Here is an 11,403-nt window from a genome sequence, read left to right on the forward strand (position 1 = left end):
ATTTCCTGCCAACACCTGCAAGATCAAAACCCTTAAAGGAGATGGAGCAATGGCCTGGCCACATCCAGCTGTGCCAGCTTTGCCATCTCCTGGTGGTGCTGGGATGCTTTCCACAGTGCTCAGTCATGGGTGCTCATCTCTGCAGGGACCAGGCCTGGTAACCCAGCCCAAGGCTCAATCCCCTGAGTTTTTAACATAAGGACTTGAAAGTTGAAAGCTTGACATGAAAGTTTTTAACATAAAGACTTTATTACTTTGACTTCTATAAAAATGTACAGCTCATATCTCATGCACACACTCAATGTACAAACAAACTGGAGCTTGTAACAGTCACTGTGCTCTGCAGCAAATGGTATTTAACCCCCAGAAATGGGTGACCCCACAGGCTCCCTCCTCCCTCCCTCCCTCCCAGACTGCCCACTGCAGAGAGGAACAGCAGTGTCCCCCTGTCCTGGGTTTCACTGTGCCCTGTGAGGGTGCCAGCACCCTGCTGCAAACAGCCAGGGACAGGAGAGAGAGCAGGGAAAGCACCAGGACAGGGCCAGCCTGGAGAAGCAGCTGCTCCTGTGAGCTCAGTGGGATCACAGCAGCTGGGAGCTGCTGGTGGAGCTGGAAGCTCCTTCCAAGGGCTGGTGGGACTCCCAGTGACCTGGCTGGTGCACACCCATCTCCCCAGCACTCCACCTGCAAAGTGTCCACTCTGCTGAAGGGCCTGGGCAGTGATCCAGCTCCCAGGGACATGCACAAGCCATCCAAGACCAGCAACAACATAGACAAGGCACAGTGTTTCCCAGTGCTGCCACAAAGGTCTCAGCTCCAAGCAGCTCAGACAGGACATTACATACATTCAAAAAGCTATAAAACCTTTTTACAAAAATAACATTTCTAGTGTTTCATATAAAAATAATACATCACCTCACCATTCCAGCTGTGCATGGGGAGGTGGCACTGGCAGAGTCAGATTTAACCTATGTGAAAACCAACCCCAACCAGAGTTCCACAGCTGAGCTGCTGCACAAGGAAGGATTTCACTCCAAATTAATCACTGAAATTAATCTGATTGCATCCCGTGCTTGCAAAGGAGAGGAGTCCCTCAAGTCAACCAAATGCAGAAGTCAGGGGTGTGTGATGGCAGAAAGAAGCACAGCTGTAGTGTGTCCTCTCCCCTGCAGGGCTGGATGGATGCCCTGAAGGTGCAACCTGACAGATCCAACAGGCCACACTCCTCAGCTCTGCTTCACAGCTGGCCCATCATTTCTGATGATCTTGCTTACCATTTTCTTGCCTTTTTTCTTGCTGATCTTGCTTTTATTTTCTGCATGCATATTTGTACTTAGGGATGTGATCCACTGAGGTTGGTGGGATCTGACCCCTGATATGTTTCTACTTACAAAGCATCACGTCATGAAGACCTTTGCACACTCCAGCAGAATTCATCCTGGAGTCAAAGTTTAATCAGGGCTTTCAAGACTTGACCCCAGATAAAACATAAACTTATGTACAGCAATGTCAGGATGTGTAAAAATCAAAATCAATTTGGGGTTTAAAAAAGCCTGGTTCCGTTACAGTGCTTCCATAGCCTGGTGATCAGTGCTATCCAAAAATGGAAAAAATGAAATGTGGCTGAACTATAGGACCATGAACAGGCATTTTGTGCTTTTTTTAAATGGATCAGCAAATGTGCTTATTTCTGGAGAGAAAATGGGATCAAAAGGATGTTATGCCTGCTGTGGTAGAGTAATTCCTTCATGACTACATCCAGAATTGCCTTTAGCTCCACATTTCCTGGGTTTTGTGCTTGCAGAGAAGAGCAAAAATGTTCCAGTGATAACATAGGAATAGCAAAATGATTGGGTGGCTTCTTGATTTCTCCCATTTGTGAAGATTCATCAGCATTTTCCTGCCCTGGTGATGGATGCAGCTGGGCACAAGGTGCATCAGCTGGCAGAAGGGATTTATTGCATTGATTTGCCAAGAACCAGCTCAGAATCCATCTGCAAGAAGAAATACCCACAGCTGCTGAAAGGAAGGGCCTGATTTCAAGGAGAGATGGACTGTGGACTGCCAGCTTCTCTGAACAGAAGATCTGTAGCACTGACCTTCAGTCCCCTGATCAGATGCAGTGCTGGTCAGCTATTTCTGGAAAGCTGGGCTATCCCTCGTGCCTCCAGCAAGAGAAAATGATGAGAGTAAAGTCCAGCAGCCCAAGGAGAGCCAGCACCCAGCTGGCCTCAGCTTCAGCTTGGTCTGGCAGAGCAGAGCCCTGAAGTGCAAAGGAAGAAGCAGCAGAGAGTTTAAGTGCAAATTGTGTGGGTTTGGTGCAGAGATTGCTCAAGGTGGCTGAGCCCAAGTCCAGCAGTGTGGGTGGGTGAGTGGCTCCTTGCCTGGGCCATGAGGAACCACAGGAGAATTCCCAAGAGTGACTTGGAAAATCACATCACCTGGCAAAGAGCCACCAACAGCAACAGAACAGCCACAGCCTTTGTACAGAACACTGCCAGTGGAAAAGAAATGTCTCCCTTATTTCCAGAACACTGTGAGTGGTCAACGATGAAGTAGATACATTATTGGGCATCCTGCCCTACCAAAAAACCAGTTTTCTCTGCGATTTTTATTCCCAGGCTTGCTTCCTACTGGTCACCAGTTCATCATGAACAGCTTTTCTGGAGCAACACACACACAGCTGAGGCCAGAAATGTCCATGCCATGAAGCATTCATATTACTTCCATTGGATAGACATTGTCTTGATGCCCTGTCTGCTGGTAGAGCAAGCCCTGCACCATTTCTCTTGACGTTTCTTCTGGTTTGACTCCATATTTCAGATACAGCCATACAAGAACAACACTGCCAGCCATCAGTCCACACACCACAGAAACTGGGATGACAAAGTGCATTTGAGATTTTGACAAGAAGCTGGGCAGAGGCAGATTGTTTGGCCTGACTGTGATCATCTGCACTCTGGCTTGGCTTGACAGTGCCTGGTGAGTGAAAACCAATGTGTCTGAAGGCTCTTGCTTCCCTACAGGCAAGGAATGATCAAATGCTGTAGTGCCAAACACATCTGCAGAGGGACCAACAACCCTGCTGGTATGGACAGAAGCAGCTTTGTCTATGGCAGTGCTGGAGCTCAGGGTAGAAACTGGAGTAGTCTGTGGTGCTGTCTCTGTGGCTGTTGTGGTCTTCAAACTGTCCCAGATGGAGGGGAGAGCTGACCTAGAACTGCTGGAAGCAGTGTCTGGTGTGCTGGCTCTTGCAGGGTCCAGGGATCCTTTGGTGGCAAGTACAGGTTGGTTTGATCCTCCAGCAGCAGCCATCAGGTCTGAACTGGAGCTGGGAGAAGCTGTGTCTTGAACAGTGGGGCGTGGGGAGGGCTGGCTGGAGCCCACACCTGCTGCAGCAGCTGCTGAAGATGCAGGAGAATTTGAGGGCTCTGCCTTTGCTTCTGGAGTGACCTCAGAGTGTGCAGCTTCTTCCCGTGCCACAGGGCTGGATCCTGCAGGGAGCTGGGTGGGCTCCTGCCTGCCCACTGGGGGCTTGCTGGACACCCCTGCCGTGGCAGCAGGAGCGTGCATTCTCTCCCTGAGTGTTGTTCCAGTCCCTTGGAGGAAACTAGTTGGACCAGTGGCTTGAGATGGAGCCAGCTCTGGAAGACCAACACGTCTCTCAACACCACCAGGCTCTTCTGCTGAGGTGACATCACGTGGTGGCATCACTGTGGCATTTTTCCTTTTCAGTTTTTCTTTGATCTCCTGCACCCAGCCTTCGTTTGAGTCTGCACAAATCTCCCTGGACTTCACAGTAGTAAATCTGAAAATATAAAGGGATCACTCACTGAATAAAGAAAACACTGGTTCAGGTGATCAGAGCTATGGGAAGGTGTGTAGATACAAACACCAAGTGTTATCTGGATGATTCATTTCAGGAAAGGCAGGCAGGTGCCTCTGACTGAATGAGCAGCACTGAACATGACTCATGGGTGAAGGGTTTTCCCCTAGGAAGTTTTTCACTTTCAGAAGCATTGTCCTGCTTGGACACAGAAAGCTCCACGGCACCAGCTGCCCCAGGGCACACAGGCGGGAAGGAAACACCCTGATCTACTGGGTGATGTGAGACCTTCCAAGGTCAACCCAGCAGCTTCACTTTGGAGCCACCCCCTGGGCTGCAATAAAATGGTGTCAATGGTGCATGAACTGCAGCATAAGCACAAAACAACAATTACCCCAAAGAAAAGAAATGGAGCTATTCTCTTTCCAGACAAGCTCACAAGTCTGAATCTGTCTTCAGACAAAACACCTGCTTTCAGAGGAACACATGAGCTCTCTCCCACGTCATTCCTCTGCCCTGTCCTGCCAAGTAAGTCTCCCAGTCCCTTTCCCCACCCATTTAGCCCTGATCCCACCTGGAAGGGGGGCAGCACTTACATGGTGACATTCCGTCTGCATTTGGGGTCGATCTCGCGGTAGCTGCTGATCAGCTTCTCTGGTAACCTCTTTGCAAAACCTCTGCACACATCTGAACACTTCACAGGTGCTTTGGGTTGCCCTGAAATAAAAATTTCACCTCATTAAGTGTTGGCTTTTTATCAGGGCCTCTCAAAACCAGCACTGTTTCATTTCTCCTTCTCCAGGGAAGAGTCCAAAGCTTGCCACAAGTTTCCAATCCCCGCTGAACCAAGATGAAGAGAGATCCTGATGAAGACAAAGCCAAATTTGCTTGTAGCACCCACACATACAATAAGATACCCAGAAAACTGAGGGGAAAAAAGCACTGTGAAACCTGTGGGCTTTTGGGAGAGCATTCCAGCTTGTCCTGTACGATGTGCAAGCCCCTGGACCTGCAGGTCCTTTCCCCTTTGGCTACCAGGAGGACTGGTCTCAGCACAATGCCCAGAAAATTCATTTCTTCATGCCCCAAAGAGTTGCTGCAACCCTCACCAGGGGGCAGGGTGCTCTCTCCTTATCAGTCTTCTCTCTTCCTCCTGTGGGACTCCCGTCCAGGTGAGCATCCTGCCTGTCTGCTGCTGGTCTCTGAACGCCCTGGGCTCAGAGAAAGGGTGCAGAGCAAGAACCCTCTGGTGAATGATGCTTCACTCCCACAGGTATCTCAGCAGCCCAGCTTCCCCAACACATCTTTTTGACCTCCACCAGAAATACAGTTTCCAGTCTGCAAAGTGTAAAAACAAAACCCCCCTTGACCCCTTCAAGGGGCAAGGCCAGCCACACCACTGGGGACCATCCATGCCTGCATCCACCTCCAGCCTCCCACAACAGGCACTTGCACAACACATCCTGACAACTTGTTCCTGACACCCCTGGGGGCAGGATTTACAAAAACAATCCCTGATTTATCTGGGGCCTCTGTGAAGAAAGGAGCTGGCATCTGGTTTCAATCAGGCTGTCTCTTACAAAATGTTGCCTCTGGTTCCCAAGTGAATGTGGCCAATTTTGTGCAGTTCAGTTAGGAATGATCCAGGTACCAGGTACAAGAATGAGCATCAATGCAAGAGAACTCTGAATTATTTGAATCATTTACTGGGGAAATGATTGCAAAGAAATCCCAAGCAAACACTCCTGTGGCCCCTCTACAGAAGTCCCTTTCCAACTCTCAGTCAAGTCAAGCCAAAGCAAAACTCTTATTTCACACAATAATGTATTCTGTGGCATTTTAGGGTCAAGAATTCCCTGCTGGGAATTCAGGGTGTCTGACTTGCCAATCAGCTCTCATTAGCCAGAGGATATTCTGCTGGTGCCCTCCACTTCCAAGAGCACAGTTGAACAAAACAGACACGGTGACAAGAGGGGCACACCGTCCCTGTGGGCAGCCAGGGATGTGCATGGTGGGGAGCAGGCCCTGTTCCTTGGAGAACCAGATGTGTTCCTTTGAGAAGCCTGAGCTGATTTTACAGTCATTGGCACCAATGCAAACGGTTTCCATCTGGCTGAACTCCTGGTAGGTTTCTCCCAGAGTGGAGGAGCTGGGAAAGCACCTCCCAAGGACAGAGGGGTTCCACAGGAGCATGGAGCCCTCCTCCTGGGGCACGCACCCCCTTCTCTGAGCTGCATCTGAGCCTGCCAAAGGGATCTGGGAGTTTCTCCCCCAAGGACCACTGCTCTCAGGAGCCTTTGGCACCTGCTTTTCAGCACAGTTCCTCAAAAGACCCAGGGAGCTCCAGCAGGCCTGTGGACCTATTTCCTCATTGTGGGGGAAATGGATGCTTGGCCATGGGTGAGCAATCAGGCAGTGCCAAGCAGGGTATGCAGGGCAGGGCGGGCTGCCTGCTGTCCCTGCTGTCCCTGCTGTCCCTGCTGTCCCTGCTGTCCCTGCTGTCCCCTTCTCCCGGGCCAGCGCTGCAGAACCTGCCGGGGGTGTGGGCAGGGAGGAGCCGCAGCCGCAGCCGCCCGTGTGTCCTCGCTCCTCCCGTGTGTCCTGGCAGGACGCGGATCCCAGGGGCTCTCTGCCTCGTGGGAGCGATCCCCCCTTGGCCCGGCAGAGCCCAGCCCTGCCCGCGGGGCTGGGACCCTGCGGGACAGCCAGGGTGGCCCTGCTGGGGGTGGCGAGCACTGCCCTGTGCCAGGGGCAGGGCCCGGAGCCCGCAGAGATCTCCATCCCGGGAGAGGAGAGCGGCACACACACACACACAGACACACACACACATACACAGACACACAGACACACACAGACAGACAGACACACAGACACACACAGACACAGACACACACAGACACACAGACACACACACAGACACACAGACACACAGACACACACACACACACACAGACACACACACACAGACACACACATACACAGACACACAGACACACACACACACACACAGACACACACACACAGACACACAGACACACAGACACACAGACACACACACAGACACACACACAGACACACAGACACACACACACACACACAGACACACACACACAGACACACACATACACAGACACACAGACACACACACACACACACACACACAGACACACACACACACACACAGACACACAGACAGACAGACAGACACACACAGACACACACACACAGACACACACACAGACACACAGACACACACACACACACAGACACACACACAGACACACAGACACACACACACACACACAGACACACACACACACATACACACACACACAGACACACACACACACAGACACACACACACACAGACACACATACACAGACACACAGACACACACACACACACACACACACACACTGCAGGCACAGCCCTGCCTCGCAGGACCTTCAGCACAGCGTGTCTCTCCCCAGACACCCACCCCTGGCCAGGCTGCAGCCTTCCTGCCACCTCCCCAGGGACGTGAAAAGAAAAATAATGCGGACAAGGAGTGCACGATGCTTTTTTCCCAATGCGGGTTATCGGGAAGTGTCTCCGCCGCTCTCCCCGCCTGCCCTGAGGCGTGACAGAAGCCATCTCGGATGTCCCTGCCGCCAGGATTGCGGCCATTTATTGGCTCCTTCCCCGCCACCGCTTCCCAAACCCGGCCGGATGCTGCCCTGAGATCTCCTGCATCCCGCACAGGTCCCGATGCAGTGTCCCCGTCCCCGCGGCCACCCCCTGTGCGGGGCAGGGCGGGACGAGCGGGGCTGCGGCTCACCTCCAGCCAGGGCCACCAGGCACAGGGCCCACAGCAGCAGCAGCAGCATCTGGAGACAGGCAGCCTTCATGTTCCCGTGGTGGGCAGGAGGAAAGGCAGGCAGGGAGGGATCACCGGCAGCGCTCCCCACTCCCGGCTGCTTACTGCATCCTCCGGAGCGACACGGATGCTGCCGCTCATTCCAGGACTGTGAAGCCCCGAGGCAGAGCTTTAGTTGTTATTCACTGCCTCACACGTGTCCAAGGGTGACGACAGGAGGAGGAGGAGGGAAGAGGGAGAGGGGAGGGAATAGCGGCTGCCGAGGCGCGGGATGGCTCCTGGAATTCCCCAGATGGACTTGCACCAGCTTTTCCCAGCACACGCACCGCAGCCCAGACTTGGCAAATTATCCAGGCAGGGACTTTCAGTGGTCGGCTGCTCCCTCCTCTTCTCCCATCAATGTGTCCCTTGCCAAGGCATCGCTGTCCTCAGGCTCGTGGAGCTCTCCCCACCTCCAGCTACAGCTCCCCGCTGCTCGGCAAGCTCATTAATTACCCAAAATGCCAAAGCAGCTAGTCCTTTCCTTTTTGGCAGCCATCTTACAGCAGCAGTCATTAGGCCAGAAGAGACGGAATTCGCTAATCAGGATGACGAGTTCATGAGCCACACTTTGATCTCCGCCGGGCCCCTCTGCGGAGCATCCCCAGGGACAGGGATGAGCAGGGCCCTGCCGCTGCCCTGGCCGTGCTCTCTGCAGGCTGTGCTGGCCAGGACAGCCTGGTTTTCCATGGACACACAGCGGGGCTGGGAGCAGGAGCAGGAGAGCCCAGCTCTGAACCCCGGCAGCCTCAGGGCAGATCAGCAGCGGACATGCCACATCCTGCACCTTTGCTTTCTCTTTCATCCCCGCTCCAGGAGACACAGCAATTTCCCCCTGGCAGTTCCCTCAGCTGAAAGATGGAGATAAGCTGAAGACTGAGTCTGTGACTGCCTGGGAAAATAAATCTTTTTGGCTGAAGTTTTCTTAGGGCTGGCGGAAACCTGGCATCTCTGTGCTGTGGGAAATTCCAATGGTTCCAGTTGGGATTTTAGTTCTCAAAAGAGGAAAACCCCCAGGTTTCCATACAATGCATTTGGTGAAAATCCCAGCCTGCAACTTCAGTTTTTGCTTGTGTTGTATTAGAAGAAAGAGCCCATTTCAAGGAAATGAAATAAAAAATAAGGCTTGAAATAGCCTGTTTGATCTAGCAAGAACAGAACATGCTGAGTTTGTTGGGATGTTTTCTGGCCCTTCCCCAAATGGTGTTTTCTCATGGTCCACAGGAATCTTTTGTCCCAGGAAATGGCATTGCCTGAAGCCATTGGGCACCTTGGCTGCTGGAAGTGATGGCACAGCCTACATATGCTCACATCTCCCCTGAAGAAACAGGTTCTGCCTTTTCTGCAAAGGGTTTCCTGCCAGAGACAGGTAAAACGGAGGAAGGGCTGTGACACTCAGCTGAGTGGGAGTGCTTTGTTTGCCAAAGGCATGACTCGCCATAGGCGTTGTTGTTTTAGGGCACAAACTGCTCTCTGGCAGATAACCCAGCTGCTGCTCCTCTGCAGGTGGGGCTGGAGACCTTTCACCTGGCAGAGGGACCTCAGGTCACTTTTGGACATCTCCATTTGCTCCCTGTGAGCTCAGCAGCTGGATTTGGAGGTGACATCTGCACAAGGAAATTCTGCTGCAGCCTCAGCCTGGCTTTGTGGGACACCACGAGCCACCAAGTGCTGGCAGCAGCGAGGGCCTAAGCCGCCACAAGCCCTGTGTTTCCCCCCAAAAGCAGCACACAGAGGCACAGTAACTGCCTCCAGTGGGAGCAGGCAGCTCCAAGGAGTAGTGACAAACCTGGGCTGCAGCTGGCAGAAAACTGGCACCACCACTGCCAACCCACTTCCTATACCACCCTCCCATCCCATCCCATCCCATCCCATCCCATCCCATCCCATCCCATCCCATCCCATCCCATCCCATCCCACCCCATCCCAATCTGCTCCTCCACACCAGACCTTTACTGCACTTCTTTGAGGTCTTGCAGCATTGAAGAATCTAAAATCAGAACATCTGATGTATTCCAGGAGATATTCCTGACATAACTAGTGGCAAACCACAGGCATTGTGTCAGTCTGACAGCGAAGGATCTCAGGACTTCTCTTACCTTCATCAGATTTTAGCTTCTTTAGTTACAGAGGAATTGTCTGGGCACTTGTTTTCTCAATTTTATTTCATTTCACTGTAGTTTCCAGGCACAGCAGGTTGTTTTTCAGTGCAGATCTGGACCTGTAGATGAAAATGTGACATGGATGAGTGCAAGCAGGCAGGTGATCTCCTACACGAGCTATCCCAGAAGAATCCCAGCATCCAAGTGACGGAGTGTGCAACCCTGCAAGCCAGGGACTTCCAAGCCTTCAGGGAAACAAAGAGAGAAAAACTGAGTAACTGGGAACCAGCTTATCCCAGCCTGTTCCCATTCCTCCTTGGGAGAGTTCCTGAGGCAACCCTTTGCACCCAGAGGCTCTCTGAGGTGTTACAGCACCAAAGAAAAGCAGTAGAAAATGGGAAGAGAGTTGTTTTCCTCCCTGTGTGTTACCACAGTATGGCTGAGGAAGGCTTGGAAACATGGACAAAGGAAGAACATCCACAAACATTCACCTGTGCCCCTGCCATGGAGTGTGGGCAGAGGGACCACACTCTGGGCACTGGGCACCACCAGGGGTCCTGCAAGCTCTGGCCTTGCAGCACTGCCCCAGGTGTACCTCAGCAGCCACAAAAGGATGTCACACCACACAGCTCAGTGTCCACGCTGGAGTCTGGGCTCTCTGCCTCCAGCCCCTGCTCTGCTCTAATTTTTGTAGCAGGACAGATGTTCTGCTACTAAACACTGGCTTTGATGCAGAACAAAAGGAGAACAAAGTCTGCTGGGGACATTGGTGACAGGCACCAGGCACACTCAGAAGCCTGATCTGATGTCATCCCCTAACCTTTGATTGCTGCAACCCTTAGCCAGGAACTCGGTTTACTGCTCCAGACCACATATTCCACAGGTCAAAGTGCCAGATCCCACCCAGGAGACACCTGAAAGGAGCTCCAGCACTTCCCACCCACCACAGCTTTGCCAGGGCTGTTCACAGCCAGCTTCAGCTGTGCACTGGGTCAAGGTCCCCCCAGGAATAAATATGACTCATGCCTGAGGAATTGCTCGTGAAGGCAAAAAGCACCTTGAACCTGCAAAGCTTTATATGCAAAACCACATACAAAGGGAATGTGGGCTGTGCCCTAAACTAACAGGAAACGGCCCCAGGACGCCTCCCGTCTCCTTCAGGGAATTTCCCTGCTGGAAATCTTTGCTGTTTGGTCCTTTGTGAGAGAATTGTTTGTTACAGTAGATTTGTATTCCTTGAAATAAGGTCAAGACTGAGAATTAAAAGAGAAAGTAAGTGAGAGCTAGGAGCCTGTATCTGGCCTGGAAGAAAGATGCCAGAGTGGACCAGATGAGAATGTTGATGATTTCCACTTCATGGGAAGCATGTTCAGGAGCTCCCCAGGCTCAGGAACTGGTGACACTAGAGCAGGGCCTGGGGACAGGTACTGACAGCACCCTTGTCTCAGTATTGTCCTCCATCCCAGGGCCTTGCTGGAAAGAGGCAGCAGGAACATTTATTTTTTGGGACAACCGAGCCAGGGTTGGTGCTGCAAGGGACACACAGTGACACGACTCCAGCCCTGGACATAGGATGGTA

General features: G+C 52.2%; 1 protein-coding gene across 1 annotated transcript; it reads right to left on the minus strand.

Moving 5' to 3' along the window:
- Positions 1 to 218: 218 nt before the first annotated feature.
- On the minus strand, positions 219 to 8,168 carry LOC135279333 (mucin-5AC-like). Its single transcript, XM_064386653.1, has 3 exons — positions 7,645 to 8,168; positions 4,423 to 4,543; positions 219 to 3,808 (listed from the first exon to the last, which is right to left on the minus strand). The coding sequence occupies exons 1-3, from the start codon at positions 7,712 to 7,714 to the stop codon at positions 2,716 to 2,718; spliced, it is 1,284 nt and encodes a 427-aa protein (XP_064242723.1). The 5' UTR covers positions 7,715 to 8,168; the 3' UTR covers positions 219 to 2,715.
- Between the last annotated feature and the right edge of the window lie 3,235 nt (positions 8,169 to 11,403).

Source organism: Passer domesticus, chromosome 12 (assembly GCF_036417665.1).
Source record: "Passer domesticus isolate bPasDom1 chromosome 12, bPasDom1.hap1, whole genome shotgun sequence".
NCBI lineage: Eukaryota > Metazoa > Chordata > Aves > Passeriformes > Passeridae > Passer > Passer domesticus.